This window comes from Callithrix jacchus, chromosome 4, assembly GCF_049354715.1.
Source record: "Callithrix jacchus isolate 240 chromosome 4, calJac240_pri, whole genome shotgun sequence".
In the NCBI taxonomy this organism is placed as follows: Eukaryota; Metazoa; Chordata; class Mammalia; order Primates; family Cebidae; genus Callithrix; species Callithrix jacchus.
Genome location: NC_133505.1, coordinates 129,105,863 through 129,133,795, shown reverse-complemented (window position 1 = coordinate 129,133,795; position 27,933 = coordinate 129,105,863). Strand labels below are relative to the sequence as shown.

Below are 27,933 nucleotides of genomic sequence, written 5' to 3'. Positions count from 1 at the left end.
TTGGAGGGAGAAAAAAGTAACTGTGCTGTAGCTTACTGAGCACTTTCAGAGATAAGTGCTTTTTTTTCATTACCTCATTTACTACCTCCTTAAAGCAATCTGTGAGGTATGCAGTATCATTGCCTTTAACAAAACTTAGGTACAGATAGAGTAAATAACTTACCCAAGATCTTAAAATCTGTAAATGGTGGAACCCAGTTTCAAAATTTAGGTACATCTGGGCCCTAAGCCTGTGATCTTAACCTTTACACTATATAGCATCCCATAAATAAACTTCACAAAGTATCATTATGAATGATTTTTTTTATGTAAAATAGCTATTCATGAAGCTTTTCTTCCTATAAATAAGGCATCATTTCAAAATGGCATGTTTGCTGGCAGCAGGCTCAGGGCTTAGAAAGGTATTTTAATCAGACACCACTCATCATTACCAATAATTTGGCATTTCTGAATACCATTTTCCCAAAAGTATATGTTTAAAATATCCTTTTTGTTCTGTCCTAATTTTAAATGTTGTTTTCTGATTTCTACTGATGTCCAAACATATATTATGATTATGTACAGAAGCATCAAAAGATAACATATTTGAGAATGACCAGAGACTGAAAATTCTGAACTTTATCAGAGACTATGCAGAGCAAATATTTGAGGATCACTTTTTTGGCCTTGAAGAAAATTGGTTTCTTGTTATTAACTAAATTGGCTCTGTTGATAAAAACATGACCATCTTCACTGTTTTTTTTCATTGCTGCCCCTTATTCCTTATTCCTCATTATTTTCTTTTTTTCTGTAATAATGAAATATCAATAACTTATTTCTGTTATCTGCTTTGTGACACATGAGCTGGCCTAGAATGACAACCTCCTCTTCCACATCTGCATATTCTCTCCCAGCCCTTAGTCTAAGACCATGTCAAAACTGGGACATATTAAGCTTTTATTGGATAATGTGCTTTAACCAACTTGTTTTTACATTACACTATTACATTTATAAATACATTTTATTATTTTACAAATTTAAGACATGGAGATGAAATCAAATCACCTCTGACAGCCACCTTCAACTTTTAGTCCTACCATCCCCATAGGTGACTATCTCTATCACAATTTAACATATTTAATTCCCACCCTTTGTTAATGCTTTTACACATACATCAAATGAATCTTGAAATATTATATAATATTGCTTTTTATATGGCTATGTATTTTACACACTGTAATATAACATCTTAGAATTTAGCTTTTTTTTTTTGGTCAAATATAGGCATGATTCATTCTTTTAAATTGTTGTATAGTATTTCATAGAATAAAAATGTTAAGATTTATTTAACCATTCCCCTATACAGAAATATGTAAGTTCTCTCCAGGACTTTATTATTACAAACATTGCTGCAACATCCTTTTTCAATGATGTATATAAGGATTTTACATACTCTAGGATAGATATTGAGAAGTAAAATTTCTAGGTTGTGACATACATCTTAGTTGAAGAGATATTCCTGTTCTAGGAAGTTATATTAGGGTCATAAAGGCTCAGCACTAAAGTAACAACCTCTTCAATCCCTACTCAAGAGTTATAGGAAGTCTATCAGTTTGGCAGCAGTTGTATTTTTCTGATGGAAAACATACTGCAGTGGAAATCAAAAGAATCTGAGACCAACCCTTTCTGCTGCTGATTGGGAGTTTTGCAGCCTCTCCAAGTTTCTGTTTCTTTGTCAGTAGTAATTAGAAGATAGGGCTAGAAATTATTTCTCAGAAATTTTTAGATCTACATGACGTATTTCTGTTCTTTAAGTTATTCGTTCACTGAACAAGAACATACAAAGCATATACAAGAGTCTACAATATTTCTTTAAGAACTTAACAAGAAATAATACCAGAAAACAAAGCAATGTATAAACAGATATTTCTACAAATATATGTAGGCTGCAAAATGTGTGATTTTTTAAAAAGTACAAAAAATAAACACATTGCTTATTTAGTTTGCATTGTTCAAATAAAGAAGCTGCTTGGTACACTTTTTCTGCAAACACTATATACTGAAGTGAAGTTATTGCTTCCTCCTACCACTCCACCAAGGTGGAGGCAGGGGGAAATTTGTTATAATAGGTGCTTAATATATTTTCTGTGGTCCTAAAGCTGTAATTTCCTAGAAATGCTGTGTCCAGTACTGAGAGAGTTCTTGGAGTTGTTTCTCATGTTCTCCAGATTCCTAGTTTCCCAAATTCTGTTTCAAGACCCATCTGTTCCATTATCTGCCTAAATATAAGCCCTTTCCTCTGCTGTATCATCAATTATAAGGAGTACATACACATGCTGAATAAAGAAGGGGTCAGCAGAGGGGAAGTACAGGGAAAGGATTTTCTCAAAAAGTGACTTGGTGAATATAAATATTCAGTAAAGACCGAAGAGAAAAATATAACCATTTTTTATCCAGGTTTTTCAAGATTTCTCCCCTTTAGCACTGAGCCCATACAGTCTCTTCATTTATTTAAGCTCTCTTTGAAGTTGTAGGAGCATGAAAGGCAAAAAGACTATATGAGGACAAAAACATGACTCAAAATGCAGACAATGTAATTTGTAACATGGAATTATCAGTCAGCAGAAAGGACAGATAGGAATAAATTATAGAAAATATAGTTGCATTAAAATGAGAAAAATCACATGATGGTATCAAGACTGCATTTAACAATCACAACACAAATAATAAAAAACCTAACCAGGACAGAACCATAGGTAAGTTTGACAATGCCATACTTGATTAAACAGATCACAGGTTACTTTCAATTTAGACAGTGTCTACACGCACAAAGTGGAAACTTGAAGCATTCTCTGAGTAGGTGATTTTAAAGCAAGATTTCACAAAACATATCAGTTGTATCAACTTGGTTAAGTCTAATTCAGTTCTGGAAATGTTTATTATGCACCAGGCATTCTATTACCTGCTAGACACATAAACATGACAAAACCTGATCACTACCAAAATGATGTTGCCTTCCATCAGAAGTATGTCTAAGTTCTCAAATCTCAAAAACAAATTAATTTTAGAATGTGTCATCTTTAAACAAAAGAAAAGCCTAAGAGAGAGAAAGAGAAAAGTTATACATACACTTTACAAGAACTCAGCATAATTAACATAATATGTAAGTAATAACAGCTCCAAAAACATTAGGAATAGCTGTTCTGAATAATTCAAGAAAATATATTTTGCACATTTTAAAAAATTTTGTAATCACCTGCTTGGGGGAAGCAGGATAGTGGCATGGAAAGAACATTTGACCAGAAGTAAAGAAATTAGGTTTTAACTATTGGTTTTTCAATAATTTGCAGTGTTCACTTACATAATTAATTTCACTTTTATAGACTGAACATTTCTTTAGCTTTAGACCACTGGATTTAATACTCATTGAAGACCAAAAAGAAAACTATAAAAAAATTTTAACCTTGCTTTTAAGATTCCTCTCCTTTAGCACTGAGCTTTGTGGAGTCTGTGACCTTGTGGGGTCTCTATTCCAGTAAGAGAGAAAAGAAATTAAAATTATCTCTGGCCCCTTCCAGCTTTAGCCCAACAACTAAGTCAACTGTTAGAAAAGTAGCCGGAAAGGGTAGTCCTTACAGACCAAGTGAAGTTGAAAGATGTTCAATTATTCAGTAGACCATCTGCTGCTCTTTGTATCCCTTACCTCATTGTACAGGAGACTCTTGCATTGATCATAAAGACACAGGGAAGACAAGCCTCAAAACTGGGGCTTAGCACAGGATGGTTCTTGGTTTTGCTAAGGAAAACATTCAAGGGTGAGCTGGTGGTGTTGGACAGCAACTTTTAGTGAAACGGCAGCATACAGCAGCAGCAGACGTGATGTTTCTTGGAGAGCAGGGTTACCCTATAATGCAGTGTGCCCCAGAAGAGCAGCTCAGGAAGTTCTGCAGCCATATTTATGCCTATTTTAATTATATGCAAATTAAGGGACAGATTATGCAGAAATTTCTAGAAAAAGAGCAGGAACTTTCAGGCTGTTGGGTTATTGACATGGAAAGGAGCAGTAACTTATGGATGTTGCCATGGCAATGATAAGCTGATATGGCACACTGGTGGGCTTGTCTGATGGAGAGGTGTTTCTGCCCTATCCCTGTTTTAGCTGGTCCCTATTGTGTTCCAGTGTATGAGCCCCTCCACAGTTGCATCTCAGTTCCTATCTCATAAGACTTTGTGAATACAGTATTTAATAAATTTGATATTTTGGGATAACAGTAAATCAGATAATTCATACATAGTTTCAATTCTCCATTTCAAGATTATTTCTTAATAAATTGAAGCCACTTTTCTAAGCATAAAAAATGGTAAATATAATTTAATTTTTATTTGGTTCTGTTCATTAAAACTGTATTTAAGTCTACATGACATAAAAGTTAATAATCTCTGAGATCTATTTCTTTACTTAATTTTTGCATGCTTCTTATAAATGTGGAACGCAGTGGAAAAAAATCCCACTAGATAGTCATTTTATCACAGGCCTCTAACTTGCTGCTATAATATGAATTTAATGAATTCATTCACACAAATCAAAACACCTCATTGAAATTCTATTCATGGCTTGCTTAATTTAGGATTATCATTTCCAACTGATATTTCCCTTTTTATTGACATTTAATCTCCTGTTTGTAGATGTAAATTTGAACTTATTCATTTGATGTTACCATGAGATAAGAAAAAATGATCCTTATTTGGTGAAATGTGCAGCAATAAGGTAGAGATACTATACTGAAATCTTGTACATGCTCAATAATTTAACCATTTTTACATTCTCCTCTTTTCTCATATATTTTCTTTCTGATTAGACTGGACATGTTTTAATTCGTTTTTTCACACTGTCAACCTTTAAATAGCCATTTGCCTCACTCACAATCATTAATGATATGTAATGTCTCACAGGTAAAATTAAATTAATTCAGCTACCAGAAAAATACCAGAGAAATAAATAGAGAAGACCTTCCCTCATTCTTCTATGATTTCCCAAGTTAGACTCTCCCACACTGCAAAGACACTAACTACTAAATCTCCGGTTCATCATCCAAGTGAAACTACAAAAAGGGGCATAGCCCAGAATAAAGAGGTACGTCTTACAAGCCTAACAGTTGGCCTTTTTGCTCTGTTCTCACTAATCTCAGAGGTCTCTAGGGAACTGCTTACTTCTCAAGTCAAGAAGCAATCATTTAAGTCAATGAAAATGAATAAACCCATCTAAAATGGGTTATCATCATTATTGTGGATATTAATACCATCAATATAATTAATGGTGTTTATTAGAGGTGATATTTGTACCAAGAAGGTAACTGAAAAGACACACTAGACTTAACACTACAAAATGTATATGTGCATGTTCAGTGTAAGGGAATTTTCTTAAAGTAAGCAGTGTGAAGGGTTGTGCTAGCATTCTAAAGTAATAGCAGCAAAAAATTCATGGAACAGCCTAGTTAGCAAAGAAGAATCTTAAAGAGATATTTCAGAGACTCATTTGTGAATAATTGTATTCTGCAAGATGAATTTTAGGTCTCACATTTAATATGTGTCTTATTGGCCTGTAACCATGTCATTACTAGAATAAAAATTCTCAATTCTGGGAACAACTGAAATTGCTATTAAGAATGTGTAAGTCTTTCCATATAAATGCTTGGGCATGTCTGTCTCACCATTTGCTGCCTGCATAATGTAGAAGATATTAAGATTTCTGTTTAAGGCTAGTAATAAAATGCTTCTGAAATATATTTTACAAATATAATTATTAAATGCTCTATTGTTTCATTCAAAATAATCCTCACTAAAGCTTAGTTTGTTTGATCTCAACAGTATATTATGCAATGAAATCAAAACATCAACCCACATGATCAACCTATTTAAGATAAATAGAAAAAAGGAAAAGAAAGAAAACACTTGGGATAGAAATGTTTTTTCTATCTAAATTGTTAAGACTATTTTATATCTTATATTAGTATTTCTTCATATGTATAAGTATTAATTCAGAAGATGATTATAAAAACAGGAAAATAAGATACAATTTGCATAGCCAAAGACAACAAAATGCAAGAATAATGTGACCATATTCTAGTGTTACATTCAGTAACTATTACCTTAGTAATTACTAGGTCTTGGAATACATAAGAGAACAAAAAAGACAAAATCCATGACCTTGTAGAACCTCTATTACAGTCTGTACTTAAACGTGTTTATATGTAATATTAACCTGCCCATCAGTTCCTTTATCACAATCAGTACAAAGGAAGTGCACTTTCTGTCAACATCTCCCATAGCTACAAAGAAGGCAGCTAGTGTCATAAGAACATAGGATAGAAAAGATTACTGGTTACATATCTATATGTCTAGCTGCCTCCAATGGATAATACCATTTCTAGCTCAACCTCTTTGGAGGATGTAGTTATAATACAAACATTAGTACAAATGTCTTTTGAGAAAAATAAAATACAGACTTTGTATTCAGAACTGCTTAATGTAACATTCTGGAATATAAAACGTTTTGGCCTTTGGAGTCATTCCTAATCATTGTCATCTGGATGAACGCCATGAGCCAACAACTGGATGTGTTTTTTAAACAGTAACCACATCTCCTATTCCTCCCTTACATTCTTTCACTCGCTTTTTTGTTGGCAAATAGGAGAAACTAAGGGACATCCAGTGGTGTGACTAAGTTCTGCTTGGTGAAGAAGAGCTACTAAATTCTGAGACATAGCAACCCTGATTCAGAATGATCTGGATGATTTTAGGACTTTAACTTTTTTCTATTAGGATGTAACTGTTACCATGTTAGTTACATAAAGATGACAAAAAATAAGCAACTATGAAGTCCTCATCTGTCATCAAGAAGTACAAATGTTTTTAAAGCAACTGCTATGTACATCGCATGCTATATGGCTCATAGTGGTAAAAGACCGTCTCTGTGGTATAAATTTGTAAGAGGAGATAAACTCTCAAAAAAATTAAAATGATGTCATACCCACACCTACACTCACTAGTCACCTTCTATTCAGACTACACTTGCCCATAGAGATAGAAAGCTCAGGAAAAAAACTTCGTATTTGGAATAGATGGAAAGATGGCAATAAGCTCATAGCTCAATCTTCATGCTCAATCAACTAATGTTTACTCAGTAGTCAGAGACATCTGGCACAATTAAAGATTTGCAATGGCCCCTGCCCACAAAGGAGATTAAGAGATAATAAGGAAGAAAAACAGAAAAAAATACAATAAATGCAAATGAACCTAGGTAAATCACAAAATTAAAAACAAAGCAGGTTAAAAGGAGGATTGTGTTTGTGTAAGAGAAAATAAATTCATTTTAAACCTTTAATCTTGATCCTTGAAATTTTAAGAATTTTGGTAATCGTTTCCCAACATTTATACAGCAAGTTATTTAAATTAAATTAGTCTTGCTATTTTTCATTCCAAATCTATTTAAGTCCTTTGTCAGGCTTTCTGACCAAGTAATTTGTATTATTTTTTATTTTCTTTTCAGCTTTTCATGCTTAACAATGCCTAGTTTTAATAATAACTCACAATCATAAGTCAAGATGGAAAAGAAAATCTTATATTGTAAAAGGAACGTTATAACAAAAACAACTTTGAGATGACTGATAACAGAGGGAGAAATTCTCTGTATTGAAATCAGCATTCCCCCGGAGATCTTACATTTCAATACCAAGAAATTGCTTCAGATCTGAAACATCTATTCTGTCCTCTATGTAGAAAAATGATGATGGTATCATAATGGTTAAATTCTTCCAAATTACAGTGTGATGCAGTAGTTAACTTTTTATTTCCACACAATTACTAAAGCTATTTGAAGAGTGAGTTGATACCCCTCCTGTGCAATAACTAAAGTTCCCTGGCTCCGGTGAGACTCGAGGTATAGATCCAGCCTGTGACTAATGGAAGATCCTGGGTATTTGTCAGGCTACAGTCTGTAATATAGTATCGGCACCATCCACCTAGTGGTAGGCAAGACAAGAATTGATGATAACGACTCTTTCCTCATCAGCTATGACTCACATGTTTTCCAGAGTGTGTAAAAGAAGCAGGTTGACCACAAGTTGTGTCAGACAAGATATTCAATGCAATTCGGTAAAAACAAACAACCCTTACTGTTTCATTTATCCATTAACATTTCATTTTGGAAGCTCACTGAAACAGATTCAATCTTTTTTAAAAATGGAGGGTGGGGGGAAGGTGGTATGGTGGGAACTAAGAAAATACAATGCCAAATGTGGGTGAAGGGGAGGAAGGGAGCAAAACACACTGCCATGTGTGTACCTATGCAACTATCTTGCATATTCTGCACATGTACCCCAAAACCTAAAATGCAATTAAAAAAAAAGAAAATACAAGACAAAGTAATACATTTTCTGCTGCTTGTAGTGTATAGTGCATGTAGATATGATATGGGAAAATACCAGTCCCCAAGTTGCAGCAGCCTGAAAAGCCTAGTGCTCAGGCTGTATTTACAATCTGAGGGGAGACAAACCCTACACAGGCAAATAATTCCCTTTAATATCATGCTAAGGAAAAGCCAGTTAATCTTTACAGAAGAAGAGAATGATAAAAAGCATAACATAGGTGAAATGTATTTTAATAATTCACTTAATGAGTAACATACTAATGGCAATAAGCTTAGCAATTACCTTTATTTAATAGAATAGATGAAAACAAATACATAATTAGATGCCAATGTCATTTTCTACAGCTCTCAGTTTCCTATCAAAACCAACAAAGTTCCAATTTCCAGCGCTTTATTTATTTTCTGTAATTTGTAATTTAAAATAGTATAAAATGTTTGCATGCTTAGACTCCATGTGAAACATTTCTGACTAAAGAAGTATCCTCAAGCAAATATGTTTGAATTTGACTACATTCACAGAGAGCTTACTATTTTTTTTGAAGATAGAAAAACAAATTTTAAATGCTTTTATATATCGAGCTAGCAACACAGGTCAAATATAAAAACAGTGATTAAATAACTTCAGTATAAATTCACTGACATTTTTTTACTTTAAAAATTAAAATGAGAGGTATTGATTCTACTGAATAGAAAGCACTTTAAGATCTATTTTTAATAATCTCAGAATAAGGCTAACTACAATATTTGTCTATGTACAATGTCTTCTTTTATTTGCACCTTAATATCTCTGAATGGAATAAGAAGAAACTAGCTGTGTTTAACTGACGTTTGTTAAGCACATTGTGTTAAGGTGCAAATAAGATTTATTTATGTGTCTACTTGTGTGACAATAATTCAGATTTTTCCAAGCTGAACCTGAAGAGGTTGCTGCTTTATTTGCAGTAATAATATTCTTTATTTACAACCTGATCTTGATACATGGGTCCTAGAGAAAATACTAGAGGGTAATTTTCATTTTGTTGTGTAGTACTTTTCATTAGGAACTGATACATCTCAAATTTAAAAATTTTAATGAATCATAAAATATGTGATATTTTAAAAAAACAGTACTTTGCTTTTTGACTATTGATTAAGGAGCCATAAATATGGGTAATATACAAATTCCTGCTCTGGAAAAAGCTATAATGTAGTACAAAAAAATTAAAATTATATATTCTTGTAACAGAAAGGATGTGGCACAAAAATATCCTAAGAGTTCAAACAAGAAAAAAGCCCCTAAGAATTTGATGTACCAGAGATCTTTACGGTGGGATGAAGACAGGTTAGGGCATATGGAATAGAGGAAGAAAGGGAGGATATTCCGTGCACAGCAAACACAAATGCAAACATATGAAGATGGAAAGGCACGTGTTGTGTCAGGGCATTAGTGAAAAGTCCAGTTTTATTAGAATGTAAGAAGACTATAAGGAAGTCATTGGAAATAAACAGGAAAGTAGGTGGTAGGTAAATTATGGCAGCCTTGAATTTCTGACTAGATTCTGAAGTTATGAGAAGTCATGAAAAGGGTTTGAGCAGGGGAAGTGTATTAGTCCATTCTCAAGCTGTTGATAAAGACATATGCAAGAGTGGGTCATTTATAAAGGAAAGAAGTTCAACTGACTCACAGTTCAGGATGACTAGAGAGTCAGTCCTCAGGAAACTTGTAATGGCAGAATGAAAAGCAAACTTGTTGTTCTTTACATGGTGGCAGGAAGGATAAAAAGGAGCAAAAGAGGAGAAAGCCTCTTATGAAACCATTGGATCTTGTGAGGACTCACTATCATGAGAACAGCAGCATGAGAGTAACTGCCTCAATGATTCATTTACCTTCCACCAGGTCCCTCCCATGACACATAGAGATTATGGGACTACAGTTCAAGATGAGATTTGGGTGGGAACACAGCCAAGCCATATCAGGAAGTGATATAATTAGGTCTGGATATCAAGATAATATCATTAAGCACGCACAATGTGAAAGAGGCTCCGTAGGCCAGGCAAGGAGTAACAGACACCAAGATTAGGGTAGTTGACTGTGGAAATGGGAAGAAAAGAAGGATGGCTTAGACAAAGAGAACCTGCACAACTAGGCAAATAATTTAATGCAGGAAATTGAAAAGATAAAAGAACAGTTTGGCATCTAGATGACTAGATATTTAGTGTTATAATTCATCAAAATAGGTAAGTTCCGAGGAAAATTACTTTTGCATGGGAAATTGATGAGCTCCATTTCGAACAAGAAAAATTCAAAATGCTAGAAAGATAACGAGAAGGAAAGATTAAAAAAAACTATATCACCGTTTTGTTCATGTAAGATGACGTTGAAGCATCATACATGATGCTAACTTATTTTCCAAATCCTATGAAAGCATTTTGGTTGAACCCTGATTTAATTTTTAGCCATGGTTCCTGGCCTAATTTTACCCACATTTAAAGTAGAATCCATCTTTCTGGACATTTCTATTTATATTTCCTTCTAATTTAAACAGTATTGTAAATTTCTCATCATCAGAGTTCTTCTCTCTTTTAACACTGTCCTGTAATAATTCCAGTCCACTCAGTTTTACCCCTTTATCTTAAATTTTACAGAAAAATTTCTCTCACTATGCTTTTGTCTGTTTATCTCCAGTTAATGTGTTCTAAATAAATATATTTCTTCCCCATACAAAATGAGATGAAACCATTCCATTTTCCCTCAGTGCTGGTTTCTGCATTTCTTTTTCTTGCTTTCTTTTTTTCATTGACATTGAGAAAAAATTGGTACTATTTTTTCACGATTAATTTGGACTTGATTTGACAAACTCACAAATCTGGCATCTTTATCTCAAATGCTCATCAAATCTGTTTGAAAAACAATGTAATGAATTACTATAAATTTCTAAGAAAAAATATACAAACAAAATGAATCCAGATTCAAAGTTCATAAATTGCTTTTTCTTTGCATTTCTCCAATCCTGCTTCCCTCATCCCAGGAAAAATTATTCCACATACATTTTTTTAACTTTAATATAGGTCAGCATTTCATCTCATGTTATTCCCTAGAATTTCTCGTTTGGAATTGAAATGATACTATTTGGCTAAATGCCCAAATCAAACCATGAGTGTCCTCAACATTTATATACCAACAGCATTTTTCATGTAGTCCCATATATAATGTTATAGTATAATTATTGTTTGTCTTTCCAGTATATTGTAAGCTCTTAAAGACAGAGACCATATCTTAATTCTATGCATCATATCTGGCACAGTGCCTGACACATGATAAATGCTCTGATATTTAATGAACTAATAATATATGAAGAAATGTACAAATACTAGAAATAGACCTGATGGCTGTCTAGGGATATTTTAGATACACCATGTTAAAATGTAATATGTATTTCCTTTATTTTCTTTCCTTCTGATAGTTTTCAATTTGTTTAATTACACATAAGGCCAAACAAGTTTAATTAACTTAAAAATACATGAGATAATATACATATGCCTAACAAAATCAAGATGTGCTGTGTTAAATTTTTCTTTCTAAAGTTAACTTTATTGATATATAATTATACAAAATAAAAAATATTTTAAGTATAAGGTTTAATGAGTTTTGACAAATTTAAAGAACCATGTAATTACCACCACTATCCACTTATAGGATATTTCCATTATCCCAAAAGGTTTCTTTTTACTTCTTCCCTCACTACCATCCCTGGTTCCAGGCAATAACTGGTCTTCTTTTATCACTATTGATTAGATTTGATTTTCCTAGAATTTTATATAAATGAAACTGTGTATTTAGTGTGTACTCTTGTGTGTCTGGCTTCTTGCACTTACAGTAATGCTTTTAAGATCCATCCATGTTGTTGTCTGTATTAGTAGCTTCTTTTTTTTTTAATTTCAGTAGTTTTAGGGGTACAGGTGGTTTTTGATTATATGGATAAGTCCTTTAATCATAATTTCTGATACCATCATAGTCATCATTTCTACACCTGTTACCCAAACAGTACACTGTACTCAATATATAGTCTTTTCCCATCACAACTATTCACTCTGGGTCTATACAGTCCATTATAGCACTCACATGCCTTTGCATCCTCGTAGCTTAGCTCCCACTTATAAGTGAGAACATACAGTATTTGGTTTCCCATTCCAGCATTACCTCACTTAGAATAATGGCCTCTCATTTCATCCAAGTTGCTGCAAAATTCATTATTTCATTCCTTATTTTATGGTTGAGTAGTAATCCATGGGGCTACATATATCACATTTTCTTTATCCACCCACTTGTCAATGGGCACTTATGTTTAATATCTTCACAACTGCAAATTGTGCTGCTTTAAACATGAGTATGCATGTGGTTTTTTAAATTTTCCATATAATGACTTATTTTCCTTTAAGTAGATACCCAGTAGTAGAACTGCTGGATCTCCATGTATCTACCACATATTGCTGCATGGCAGTTCTACTTTTAGTTATTTAGGGACTCTCCATACTGTTTTCCATAGTGGTTGAACTAATTTACATTCCCACCAGCAGTATAAAAGTGTTTCCTTTTTACCACATCCATGAACATCTATTCTTTTTTGCATTTTTAATTATGGCTATTCCTTTACTGGAGTAAGTTAATATCTTATTGTGGTTTTAATTTACATTTCCCTGATGATTAGCAATGGTGACCATTTTTTCATATGTTTGTTTACTGTTTGCATATCTTCTTTTGAGAAATGTCTACTCATGTCCTTTGCCCACTTTCTGATGGGGTTATTTGTTTATTTCTTGCTGATTTGTTTGAGTTTCTTGTAGATTCTGGGTACTAGCTCTTTGTCAGATGCATAGTTAGTGAATATTTCTCCTACTCTGTGGGCTGTCTGCTACTCTGCTGATTATTTATTTCACTGTGCAGAAGGATTTTAGTTTAATTAGGTCCCATTTGTTTGTTTTTCACTTTGTTGCATTTGCTTTGGGGATATTAATCTTTAACTCTTTGCCTAAGCCAATGTTCAGAGGAGTTTTTCTGATGTTACCTTCTAGAATTTTTATCGTTTTGGGTTTTACATTTAAATCTTTGATTGATCTTGAGTTGATTTTTTAATTTAATTTTTATTTTTTTATTTTTTTGAGACAGAGTTTCGCTCTTGTTACCCAGGCTGGAGTGCAATGGCATGATCTCGGCTCACGGCAACTTCCGCCTCCTGGGTTCAGGCAATTCTCCTGCCTCAGCCTCCTGAGTAGCTGGGATTACAGGCACACGCCACCGTCCCCAGATAATTTTTTGTATTTTCAGTAGAGACGGGGTTTCACCTTGTTGACCAGGATGGTCTCGATCTCTAGACCTCGTGATCCACCCGCCTCGGCCTCCCAAAGTGCTGGGATTACAGGCGTGACCCACCGTGCCCGGCCGAGTTGATTTTTTAATAAGGTGACAGATGAGGATCCAGTTTCATTCTTTCACATGTAGCTTGCCAGTTTTCTCAGCACCATTCATTGAATATGGTGCCCTTTCCCCAATTTATGTTTTTGTATGCTTTGTCCAAGATCAGTTAGCTTTGAGTATCTGGCTTTACTTCTGAGCTCTCTGTTCTGTTCCATTGGTCTATGTATCTATTTTTATACCAGTGTCATGTTGTTTTGCTAGTTATAGCTTTGTAGTATAATTTAAAGTTCAACAATGTAATGCTTTCAGATTTGTTCTTTTTGCTTAGTATTGGTTTGGCTATATGCAATCTAAGATTGTTTTTTCTAGTTCTGTGGAGAATGATGATGACATTTTTATGGGATTGCATTGAATCTGTAGATTGCTTTGGTCATTTTGGTCATTTTCACAACATTGATTCTTACCATCCATGAGCATGGAATGTTTCTCCATTTGTTTGTGTCATCTATGATTTCTTTCAGCAGTGTAGGTGATCTTTCACCTACTTGGTTAAGTATATTCCTAGGTTTTATTTTTATTTTTGCAGCTGTTATAAAAGGGATTGAGTCTTTGATTTGATTTTTCAGCTGGTTTGTTGCTGGTGTACAGCAGTGCTACTGATTTGTGTACATTAATTTTGTAACCTGAGACTTTTCTGGGTTTGTTTATCAAATTTATGAGCTTTTTGGATGAGTTGTTATAGTTTTTTAGGTATGTGATCATATAATGGGTAAACAGAGACAATTTTACTTCCTGTTTTCCAGTTTGGATACCCTTTATTTACTGCTCTTGTCTGATTGTTCTGGCTAGGACTTCCAGTACTATGTTGAATAGAAGTGGTGAAAGTGTACATCCTTGTCTTATTCCAGTCCTCAGGGGAAATCCTTTCTTTTCCTCATTCAATATGCTACTTGCTGTGAATTTGTCATATAATACTTTTATTACTTTGAGGTAAGTCCCTTCTATGCCTATTTGTCTGAGGGTTTTTATCATAAAGGGATGTTGCATGTTGTCAAATGCTTTTCCTGCATCTATTAAGATAATAATTTTGTTTTGTTTTTAATTCTGTTTATGTCATATATCACATTTATTGACTTACATATGTTGAATCATCACTGCATCCCTGAGATAAAACCCACTTGATCATGATGTATGATCTTTTTTGTGTGTGTTGTTGTTGGTTTTGAGACAGAGTCTCACTCTGTTACCTAGGCTGGAGGACAGTAGTACAATCTCAGTTTACTGCAACCTCCTCCTCATGGGCTCAAGCAATCCTTCCACCTCAACCTCCTGAGTAGCTGGGAGTACATATATGTACAACCATGCCCAGCTAATTTTTGTATTTTTTTTGTAGAGATGGGGTCTTTCCAGGTTGTCCAGGCTGGTCTTAACCTTCTGGGCTTAAATAATCGATTTGCCTTGGCCTCCCAAAGTGCTAAGATTACAGGCATAAGGCTAAGCATGGTGGCTCAAGCCTGCAATCCCAGCATGTTGGGAGGCTAAGGCAGGCAGATCAGAAGTCAGGAGTTCAAGACCAGCCTGACCAACATGGTCTTCTAAAAACAAACAAACAAACAAACAAACCACAAAAATTAGCCAGGTGTGGTGGTGTGTGCCTGTAATCCCAGATACTCAGAAGGCTGAAGCAGGAGAATTGCTTGAACCTGGGAGGCACAAGTTGCAGTGAGCCGAGATCATGCCACTGCACTCCATCCTGGGTGACAGCGTGAGACTCTGTCTCAAAAAAAAAAAAAAAAGAAAAAAAAATTATAGGCATGAGCCACTGTACCCAGCCAATCATGCTGTATTATCGTTTTGATGTGCTTTTGGATTCAGTTAGCTAGTATTTTGTTGAGGATTTTGCATCTAAGTTCATCAGAGATAATGGTTAGTAGTTTTCTTTTATTCCTGTGTCCTTTCCTAGTTTTGGTATTAGCTTTACACTGGCTTCAGAATAATTTAGTGAGGATTCCCTTTTTCTTTATTTTTTTGGAACAGCTTCAGTAGAATTGATACCAATTCTTTGAATGTCTGGTAGAATTCAGCTGTGAATCCATCTGGTCCCCAAATTTTTTATGTTGGCAATTTTTTCATTACTGATTTAATCTTGTGGCTTGTTATTGGTCTGTTCAGGGTTTCTATTTCTTTCTGATTTAATCTAGGAGAATTACATGTTTCCAGGAATTTATTCATTTCCTCTAGATTTTCTAGTTTGTGTGCATAACAATGTTCAAGTAGCCTTGAATGATATTTTGGATTTCCGTGGTATCAGTTGTAATATCTGCAATTTCATTTCTAATTCAGCTTATTTGTATGTTCTCTCTTCTTTTCTTGGTTAATCTCAATAATAGTTTATCAATTTTGTTTATCTTTTTAAATAACCAGCTTTTTGTTTCATTTATATTTTTTATTTTTTCTTGTTTCAATTTCATTTAGTTCTGTTCTGATCTTTTTTTTTCTTTTCTTTTTTCTGCTACGTTTGGGTTTGCTTTGTTATTATTTCTCTAGTTCCTTGAAGTGTGACATTTGGTTGTCTGTTTTTGCTCTTTCAGACTTTTTAATATAGTTATTTAATGCCATGAAATTTTTTCTTCATACTGCTTTTGCTGTATCCCTGAAATTTTGATAAGTTGTGTCACTTTTGTCATTTATTTCCAATAATTTTCTATTTCCATCTTGACTTTATTATCTGCCCCGAAATTATTCAAGTGTAGACTATTTAATTTCTATGTATTTGCATAGTTTTGAGGGTGGGTTACTTTTAGATCTAGCAGTAATTATTTTATAAATTTTGGAGCTCCTGTGTTAGGTGCATACAAATTTAGGATTGCAATGTCTTGTTGCTGAACTAATCATTTTATCACTATATAATGTGCTTCTTTGTCTTTTTTTATTGTATTGTTTTAAAGTCTGTTTTGTTTGATGTAAGAATAGTGACTCCTGCTTGCTTTCAGTTTCCACTTGCGGGGAATAGCTTCTTCCACCTCTTTGCCTTGGGTTTATGTGAGTCTTTATGTGTTAGGTAAGTCTCTTGAACAGTAAATATTTGGTTAGTATTTTTTTTTAATCCATTCTACCATTCTGTATCTTTTTAAGTGAAGCATTTAGGATATTTACATTCAACATTAATATTAAGATGTGAATTACTGTTCTATTTATTATATCAATTTTCCCTATTTTATTTTTCTTTATTATGTTAATATTTTATAGGCTCTGTGAGATTTATGCTTTAAGGAGGTTCCATTTTGATATTGATCAAGGTTTGTTTCAAGATATGGAACTCCATTTAGCATTTCTTGTAGCGCTGGTTTGGTAGTGGCAAATTCCTTCAGCATTTGTTTGTTTGAAAAAGACTTTATATATCCATTTATAAGCTTAGTTTTACTGAATACAAAATTCTTGGCTGACAATTATTTTGTTTAAGGAGGTAAAGATAGGACCTCAATCCCTTCTGGCTTGTAATATTTGAGAAATTTGTTAGTCTCATAGGTTTTCTTTTATAGGTTACCTGATGCCTTTGTCTCACAGCTATTAAAATTACTTTATTCATGCTGACTTTAGATAACCTAATGGCTATGTGCTTTGGTGATGATCTTTTTGCAATGGAATTTCCCGGGAGTCTGAGCTTCTTATATTTGGATATCTGTATCTCTAGCAAGGCCAGGGAAGTTTTCCTCAATTATTCCTTAAAATAAGTTCTTCAAGCTCTTAGACTTCTGTCTCAGTAACACCAGTTATTCTTAGGGTTGGCCATTTTACATAATCCCATATTTCTTGGAGATTTTGATAAGTTCTTTTGATACTTTTTTCTTTATCTTTTTCTGATTGGGTTAATTCAAAATCCTTGTCTTCAAGATCTGAAATGATTTCTTCTACTTGTTCTTGTCTATTATCGAGACTTTTCACTACATTTTGTATTTCCCTAAGTATGTCTTTTATTTCCAGAAGTTCTGATTGGTTTTTCTTTATGATATCTATCGCTCTAGAATTTTTTTTGTTCATATCTGAATTTAAAAAACTTCTTTACATTGCCTTTCACCTTTTGCTGGTATTTCCCAGAGTAGTTTAATAATTAAACTTCTGACTTCTTTATCTGGGTTTTCAAAGATTTCATCTTGGTTTGCTGGGGAGCTAGTTGATCTCTTGGGAGTGTTATAGAACCCTATTTTATCATATTACCAGAATTACTTTTCTCATTCCTTCTCATTTGGATAGACTTTTCTTCAAATTGTTCTTGAATTTGTTTTTATTTGGCTGTGTTTTAAATTTAATTTAATTTTTCCCTAAGAATTTGACTTTAATGTTTATAGTTTATTATAGCCTATTTAATTCTTGGTGCTTTTAGCAGGAAAGACTCTGTATGACTTTCCTTAGTTATAGAGGGACTTTGTGCACTGTCTTTCCCAGATGCTTGTTGTAGTTATGTACTTGGTATGTGGGTAAGTTCACTGTATCATATGAGGTTATTTTTCTCCAGTGTTTTATTTACTGAGTTGATAATTCAGGCTTCAGATCAGTAGAAGTATCCCTAGGTAGGCACTGGTTGTAGCTAAAGCAGATAGGTAGATGTAATACCCAGTGGTGGTCAGACATCTCAGCCTTGATGAAGGTGGCTGGGAAGCCCTCAGTTAGATGTACTGAGGTTTTATCATGTAGAAGGATGGGAGCACATGAGCTATCCTGCCAGGCCAGTAGGGAAGTCATCCACTTCCCAGTCTTATTTCTATCCCAGTGTTCTGGTTATTCAGGTTAGACAGACTATTTTTTTCATTTGTACAAATGTTGATATTCTACATAAAGAGGAGTTGTGATTCTGCCTCTCATGAGAGCCTGACTTGGAGAATGCTCTTCCTGTGGGGATGCAATCACCATGAATTGTTCTAGGAAAGCTGAGTATAGGTGCAACCATGCAGTATTCCTGTGGGAGAAGCCCCAGCTGTGTCTGCAGTGGTGTACTAGGGGGAACAAGGATACCATCTCCAAGATCCTTAACAATCAGAGAAGCTGCCTCCCTGTTGGGATAGAGGTGCAGAGCAGCACTGCATTTGTGTCTCTGCTGTAAGAAACTTTCGATCAGTGGAAAGATCTGGAACTCAAGACCTGTCATTCAGATTCTTCTGTCCCACAGGTGTTCCCTTGATGTTATGCTCTCTCCCTTCCCCTAAGAATGGGAATTCCTGAGAGCCAGACTACAGTAATTGTTACTGCTCTTTTGGTTCTAGCCACCTAGTGGAGTTATCAGACTGAGGAATGTCTACAAGAGATCTAGTGATGTGACCTGTCTTCAAGTCTCCCCGCAGTGGATACCAGCACCAGTTCTGACGAAGGTGGTAGGGGAGTGACGTAGATTCTGTGAGATTCCTTGGTTGATAGGCTTAGTGTGCTGGCTTTCTCAAATGCTGGTTATAATTATCATGAACTTGTCATGTGGATCCAGTCAGGATCGTTGGTTAACCAGGGTGTTGTACGCAGCAGTGATGAGTACGGCTGAGGTCATGCAGTCATTTTTTTCCAATCTGGACACAGTATTATTCTACATGGAGGAGCTGTAATGGACTGTTTTGGTTGGCCTCCAGCCAACAGGTGGCACTTGTGAAACAGCACCAGCTGTGGTAGTAGCAGTGGGATTTGAGTTTGCCCTAAGTTACCTAGGGGAAGTATTCTGGTTTCTCAGGCAATGGGTGGAGGTATAAAGCTCCTAAACATTTATGTCCTTTATGTTAAGCTATCAGGGTAAGTGGAGGGGCACAACCAGGTAGGGATAGGGTTAGTCGGGTTTGTGCTCTGACTCTCCTTGGGCAGGGATAGCCACAGACCCTGTGAGGGTCAAGGAGAGGTTTTCAGGCTACTGGGATAATGTTCCAGAGAGAAGTATAATTGCCTTTGCTGCAGAGAAGAGTTTGCATAGGGAGTAGGGAGTATCAGGCAGCAGTAAACCTCACTCAGCTCCCATGCAATTGGTGAGGCCAATCTCACTCCACTAACAGCACTGGGTTTAGATCCAGACAGTCTGCCCACAGAACTCAGACCTGCCTGAGGCCATAAGCTTCCCACAGAGAGAGCAACCTCCACTTTCTGGCCACACCCATTCCCATCTGCCCACAAGGCTGGGCACCCAACTCCTGTGCTCATGTCTGCAGCACACTTTCCACTTGTGCTCCCGCTCAACCCTGGCTGGGTTCTGGTCAAGGGAGTTTGTTCCTACTCAAGATTATAATCGCAAAATTCAGTTGGGAGCTTCTTTCAACCTGCAACCTCTCCCTGAGCTTATTGGTTGACTTTCTTGAGGGTCCCTGTGAGATATAGTCAGAAATGGCTTTCCTGGGTTCACAGTGAAGACTGGGAATGTCTACAATGCACTTCCTCCTGCCATCTCTACTTTTATATCTCACACCACTCCCTCAATTTGTTTCAGCTCTGGGTAAGGTTAAGGTCTTCTCCCATGGCCTGGTTTTTCAGATTCCCTGAAGGGATATGTCCTCCAGAGTATGACTGTCCCCCATCACACTCTAGGGACTTAACAGTTTTTCACCTGTCTCATGGAGTAGGCCGCAGCCTGCCACTTATTTCAAAGGGTCTGTTGATTCTTTCAGATTTTCTGTTAAATCCTTGCACTGGCTCTTGGAAAGAATTTACAGGGTAAATCTCTATACACTATTCTGTCCACAATGTATATTTTTAAACAAGTAAACATCGTCAGTAAGTTTTTTACTTTAAATTAAATTTGCTTCTTGTCATCATATTACCTTTGAAACTATTTTTTCATTATGAAAGTAATGCTATCTGTGATAAAAGACCTGGAAAAGACCAAAAAAGCATAAAGAACAAAAAAAAAGTCATTCATTTTTTGACATAAAAAATGTAAAACTTTTATAATTAACTGTCAGACTTTTTGATATTTTACTTTTGTACTTATAAAGTTATTTTTATTTAGCCATTAGATGAATGGGTTTTTTTTTTTTTTACAAATATTGGTGAATCTTCTTTATATTTTGTTTTATATATTTTAATTAATAATGTCAATAATAACATATTTCAGCCGTACATAAAAGGACATGGAAAGATATAGTTATACAGAACTGCAATGCAACTTAAAAAAGTAAAACATTACTAATACAATTGAAGCCTCCTTATGTAACCCTCTCAGTGACATTCCTAACTACAGTAACCTCCTTCTCTCTAAAGGTTATTATAATTCTGAATTTGGCTTTATTATTTTCAAGCATGCTCAACACGTGTGTTTGTTACATATTTTATAACATTTTGCACTTATAAAAAATTTTGCATGTATCTCACAGCTTAGCATGCATACATTGTTTTGCATATGTTGTTTTATAAGAGTTCTTTTATGAATACTACCCTACTTATAAATTCACTGAAGATTGCTTTTTTCATTTTATAGTATTTCAAATTTATCTATGTTGCTACAAATAATTGATAACTCATTTTCTAGTAAATTAGGTAATTTAAAAATTGAGTGATAATAACTAATACTGGTGTTTTATTTTGGGTTCCTCCAGAAGCTGACTCAGAGATGAAGCTCGAAGTGTAGGTAGTTTACCTGCATCATACAGGGAACCATGGCAAATGACTGGGAAAGAGAAACAAAAAACAGAACAGTCAATCAAGAGTACATTATGATGCCAGCTACCACTGTGAGTGAATAGAGCTTAATTCTGTGGATTAGTATAAACCACACATTTCAAAGGGTATCTTTTCACCAACTCTCATCAGCCACTATTTGAGGATTGCTCCCAAGGCATGTTAATTTCCTAGCATGTCTGACTTGCAGCACACACTTGGAAAGAAATGCCTTCTGCATCCCAGAAAAACTCCAAACACAGAGGTAATGCACATCAGCAATTGGAAGTCACCTAAATAGACTAGAATGGTATAGTCTGAGAAATATGAGCAGGACAAGGGCAGCATCTACCCCAACTGGTGAGAGCCTAGTGAAATTTCTACCTCTATATATTGCTAAGGACATTTTAAATTGCCACTATTATTTTGGAAAGACATTTGACACTATATATCAAGAGCCAGGAGTTCAAGGCTGCAGTAAGCTAGGATCTTGCAATTGCACTGCAGCCTGGGTGACAAAGTTAGACCCTGTCTCTAATTTAAACAAAGAAATGTTTCAACTAAGGGCAACTCCATGAAAATAATTATGTGTACATTCATTGCTGTGTTATTTATAATGTTAAAAATAATGAATATTCTAAATATCCAACAATATAAGCATAGTTAGGAAAATTATGTATGCCTGCTGGATGAAATTTTGCCACTAAAGTTTTATGAGAATTATGAACATTATATTGTTTTTGCAGGGGAGATAAAGAGAAGGAAAGAAGGAGGGAGGGAGGGAAGGAGGGAAGGGAGAAAGGGAGGGAGGAAGCAAGGAAGGAAGAAAGTGAGAAAAAGAAGGAAGAATGGATGAACTATTTCAAAATGGTAATATAATTTTATGGGAGTAAGTCTATATATAGTTATATTATATTTAGTATCAAAAAATGTATTTTTAAAGGAACATAAACATTAGTATAAATATCATTCAGTAATATTTTAATAATATCTGTTATTTATATATAAGTTTTGAAGCTATATATAAAAATTCACCTTTTGTTATAAATATCTTGTGAAATAATTGAGTTTAGTATTAATGCCCTTATGGTACAGATAATAAAACTAGGCTTAGAAAGGGAAAAATGGCTGGAAGGTAATGGAACTATAATCAGACTATATTTTTCTTCTGACTCCTGGCCCAGTGTTCTTCATGACAGTGATAGACACTGGTTGTGTTTGCTTGTACAATACTCATTTTATAATAAGTAAACTTTTAAAAAAATTTCTTTTCCTTGTCCCCAACCTTCAAGGTCAGGTGGTACATCCAAGCCTATCAACTGAAAGTTTAACACAGTGATTAGCACAGGATTAGGCAAGTTAGGCAAATCAAAGTCAGCTCAGTACTTAAAAAAAAAAAAAGACAGCTTATTCCATTGGCGTACTAAACTGTTAGAAGTTGAAAAACCTAAAGTCACTAATAGCCATAGTTTGTCAGCTCCTAAAAGATGTTGCCTGAGAGTGAAGAAAAGATAAAGGAAAACAAATGTAAAAATGGTAAGAGACAGATTTGTGATGATGTCGTTAAAGCACTAAGAAATTTGGATCTGGCCATACTTCAGGCTACCCTTAGCCTTTTAAGATTTATGAATCAATTCATACCTTTTTCTTTAAATTAAAATTGAGTTGCTGTCATTTTCACGTAAAAACATCTTGGCTAATATGAAAGACAGTGGTTATTACTAGAAAATCTTGAAAAGCTGAGTTGGCCAAGTTAAGGTGATCAACACAGTAATTAGTGTTCTTTTGTAGTAACTATAGAGTAGTCCATCCATGTTATAAAGTAGAAAAATAGATGGTTAAACTGTTACCTGTCATACTCTTAGATTTGTGTGTCTACTGAAACTATAACTTTAAGGAACTTGGTAGAAAAACTGGAATATCTTAGCCAGTTCTCTCAGGCTTACCTGTTTAAAAGCAAAGACAGAAGAAAACATAACCTTGATTTCGGTCTGCATCTAACAATCTGAGGCAGCTGAGATTCAAATAGTCATGAGCTTCGAAAATAAAAAAAAGCAAAATCTTTACCACAAGAAAAAGTGAGTGCAGAGAAAATTTAGAGAGGCTGACAAGAACACTGAAAATAAGAATAGAATGTAGGGGAAGCTGTGATATGATCTCCAGGACCTTCCCAAGAACTCTACGTGAGATTTTCTGCCAGAAGAAGATGTTAGCTAGGATATTGTAGGTAAAAATGACAGAAAGTCCAATTTAATTATCTTAATTAAAAGGCAGTTAAAAAAATCCCTGTCCTGCTATCTAGAGATATGAGAAGAATTAGTTATCACTTCTAATACCAACTAATTATTCTGCACGACTTATAAACCATTAAGCTAAAAGTTAAAATAGGGATAAACCATCAAAGCCTAATACTAAGAAACAGAAAACACAAACTCACACTTCTCTTGAGACTATGCTCAATGTAGTCTTAGTGTCCAGTAACTAGTCTGTATCATTAATTAAATACAAATTAGCTGGATGCCTCTCAAGGTTTTAAGAAATATTTTCTTCTAGAGAAGCCCGAACCCTGGCAGCAAATGCTTGGAAATGCCCAATTCCTAAGTATTTTCTACACCATCAAAATTTCACCAATCGGAAATAGGTTCCTAACCTATAACAGCCATCAAAACCGGGTCATTCTCAGAAACAGACACACAGAAAACCCTTCAAAGAAGGTCAATAATTCCAGGAGCTGCTTTTGTTTTAAAAGATCAACAAAATAGACAGACTGCTAGCCAGATTGATAAAAAAAGAGAGAAGAATCAAATAGCTGCAATAAAAAAAATAAAGGAGATATTACCACCGATTCCACAGAAATACAACTACCGTCAAAGATTACTACAAACAACTCTATGCATATAAACCAATAAATGTGGAAGAAATGAAAAAATTCCTGGACACTTGCACCTTCCAAAGACTACACCAAAAAGAAGTTGAAACCCTGAACAGACCAATAACAATGGCTGAAGTTGAAGCAGTGAAGCCTACAACCAAAAAAAGTCCAGGTCTAGACGGATTCAGAGCCGAATTCTACCAGACATACAAAGAGGATCTGGTATCATTCCTTCTGAAACTATTCCAAACAATACTAGTGAAGGAATCAAGGAATCCTCCATAACACATTTTATGGGACCAACATCATCCTGATACCAAAACCAGGCAGAGACTCAACAAAAAAAGAAAACTTCAGGCAAATATCAATGATGAACATAAAAAATCTTCAATAAAATACTGGCAAACCAATTGCAACAGTATAACAAAAAGCTTATCCATCACAATCAAGTAGGCTTCATCCCAGGGATACAAGTCTGATTCAACACACACAAGTCTATAAACGTAATCCACCATATAAACAGAACCAAAGACAAAAGCATCATGATTATCTCAACAGATGCAGAGAAGGCTTCGACAAATTTCAACAGCCCATTGTGCTAAAAACTCTCAATAAAATAGGTATCAATGAAACATATCTCAAAAGAATAAAACCATTTATGACAAAACCACAGCCAAAATTATACTCAACAGTCTAAAACTGGAAGCATACCCTTTGAAATCTGGCCTTAGACAAGAATGCCCTTTCTAACCACTCCTATTCAATATAATATTGGAAGTTATAGCTAGAGCAATAAGGCAAGAAAAAGAAATAAAGCATATTCAATTAGGAAAGGAGGAAGTCAAATTGTCTCTATTTGCAGATGACATAATTGTATATTTAGAATACCCTATCATCTTAGGCCAAAATTTCCTGAAACTGATAAGCAACTTCAGTAAAGTCTCAGGATACAAAAATCAATGTGCAAAAATCACAAGCATTCCCATACACCAACAACAGACTTAAAGAGAGCCAAATCAAGAAAAACAGCCATTCACAATTGCTACAAAGAGAATAAAATACCTGGGAATACAACTAACAAATGATGTAAAGAACCTCTTCAAGGAGAACTACAAACCACTGCTCAATGAAATCAGAGAGGACACAAACAGATTGAGAAACATTCCATGCTCATGGTTAGCAAGAAAATATATTGTCAAAATGGCTATACTGCCCAAAGTCATTTATAGATTCAATGCTATCCCCATAAAGCTACCTATGACCCTCTTCACAGAACTGAAAAAAAAAAAAACACCTTAAACTTCATATGGAACCAAAAAAGAGCCCACATAGCAAAGTAAATTCTAAGCAAAAAGAACAAAGCTGGAGGCATCACACTACCTGACTTCAAACTACACTACAGGGCTGCAGTAATAAAAACAGAATGGTACTGGTACCAAAACAGAGACATAGACCAATGGAACAGAACAGACACCTCGGAGGCAACACCACATATCTACCACCATCTGATCTTTGACAAACCTGACAAAAACAAGCAAAGGGGAAGGATCCCCTGTTTAATAAATGGTGTTGTAAAAACTGGCTAGCCAAGTGCAGAAAGCAGAAACTGGACCCCTTCCTCACACCTTACACTAAAATTAACTCCAGATGGATTAAAAACTTAAGCATAAGACCTAACACCATAAAAACCTTAGAAGAAAACCTAAGCAAAACCATTCAGGACATAGGCATAGGCAAGGACATCATGACTAAAACACCAAAAGCACTGGCAACAAAAGCCAAAATAGACAAATGGGATCTAATTAAACTCCAGAGCTTCTGTACAGCAAAAGAAAAAATCATTAGAGTGAACTGGCAACCAACAGAATGGGAAAAAATTTTGCAATCTACCCATCTGACAAAGGGCTAATATCCAGAATCTATGAAGAACTAAAACAGATTAACAAGAAAAAAACAAACAAACCCATTCAAAAGTGGGCAAAGGACATGAACAGACACTTTTCAAAAGAAGACATATATGAGGCCAACAAACATATGAAAAAATGCGCAAATCAAAACCACATTGAGATACCATCTCATGCAAGATTGAATGGTGATCATTAAAAAATCTGCAGACAATAGATGCTAGAGAGGATGTGGAAAAATAGGATTACTTTTACACTGTTGGTGGGAGTGTAAATTAGTTCAACCATTATGGAAGACAGTGTGGTGATTCCTCAAGGACCTAGAAATAGAAATTCCATTTGATCCAGCAATCCTATAACTGGGTATATATCCAAAGGATTATAAATCATTCTTTTATAAAGACACAGCACACATATGTTCATTGTGGCACTTTTTACAATAGCAAAGACCTGGAACCAACCCAAATGCCCATCGATGATAGACTTTACAGGGAAAATGTAACACATATACACCATGGAATACTATGCAGCCATAAAAAATGAGGAGTTTGTGTCCTTTATAGGGACACGGATGAATCTGGAAACCATCATTCTCAGCAAACTATTCTGACACAAGAACAGAAAATCAAACACCGCCTGTTCTCACTCATAGTTGGGTGGTAAACAATAAGAACATATGGACACAGGGAAGGGAGCATCACAGACTGGGGTCTGTTGGGGGGGCGACTAGGGAAGAGACAGTGGGCGTAGGGAGTTTGGGAGGGATAACATGGGGAGAAATGCCAGATATAGGTGATGGGGATGGAGTCAGCCAACCACATTGCCATATATGTACCTATGCAACAATCCTGCATGTTCTTCACATGTACCCCAGAACCTAAAGTGCAATTATATTTATATATATATATAAAATTATATATAATATATAACACATATAAAATATATATTATATTATATATAAAATATATATACATATATATGTAATACATATATAATTATTGTATATATAATTATATATTTATATATAATATAATTATATAATTATATATATTTAAAGAAATTCATACACTGCATGTTTTCACTCATAGATGGGTGTTGAACAATGAGAACACGTGGACACAGGGAAGGGAACATCACACACTGGACTCTTTGGAGGGGGCTAGGGGAGGAACAGCAGGTGGTAGGGATGGTGGGGAGGGATAATGTGAGAAAAAATGCCAGGTATAGGTGATGGGGGGATGGAGGCAGCAAACCACCTTGCCAGGTATGTACCTATGCAACCATTCTGCATGATCTGCACATGTACACCAGAACCTAAAGTACAATAAAAAAAAAGAGTCCTTCACAATGTCAGTAGCAAATGTCAAGTAATTTACTTAAGAATATCCAACTGTTAAAAAAAATCCCCCATAATGCAGATTGGCTGACCAAGGAGCTCACTACCCTTCCATGCAGAGAGAATTTGCAAACTCTGATGAGTAAAACCACTGTTTATTAATTTCCCCCTTTTCTCATTTGTGTGAAAATTTTATTACATTTTATATGTTATTTATTCTATTGTTTATTATGTTATATTGTAGGTGGTTAAACAAATAAACCACTTAGTCATAGACCGCTTAATGAGAAGCTACCATTGAGACTGTCAGATAAGCACAAAGCAAAGATTCTGCTAGAGGTACATAAAGTAAATGTGTGTGCACAACACACATACTTTTTAGAGACAATTTGGAATTCT

The 27,933-nt window shown here is 35.0% G+C and overlaps 1 protein-coding gene and 1 long non-coding RNA gene across 9 annotated transcripts in view; one reads left to right on the top strand and one right to left on the bottom strand.

Annotated features, from left to right (window-relative positions):
- PKIB (cAMP-dependent protein kinase inhibitor beta) overlaps positions 1-27,933 on the bottom strand; it is a 275,134-nt gene that overhangs the window by 145,521 nt on the left and 101,680 nt on the right. Inside the window, exon 3 of one of the 8 annotated variants that reach the window (XM_078370012.1) lies at positions 20,861-21,432. The exons of the other annotated variants lie outside the window; for them this stretch is intronic. Coding sequence (XP_078226138.1) covers positions 21,370-21,432 — 63 coding nt within the window. The 3' untranslated portion in view covers positions 20,861-21,369. Of the gene's footprint in view, positions 1-20,860; positions 21,433-27,933 lie in introns of those variants that run through there. 8 annotated transcript variants of the gene reach the window in all.
- The window catches only part of LOC118152970 (uncharacterized), a 56,792-nt gene that overhangs the window by 21,904 nt on the left and 6,955 nt on the right, over positions 1-27,933 (top strand). The window contains exons 2-3 of the long non-coding RNA XR_004742059.3: positions 4,933-5,113; positions 21,362-21,496. This is a non-coding gene — a long non-coding RNA (uncharacterized LOC118152970). The remainder of the gene's footprint in view (positions 1-4,932; positions 5,114-21,361; positions 21,497-27,933) is intronic.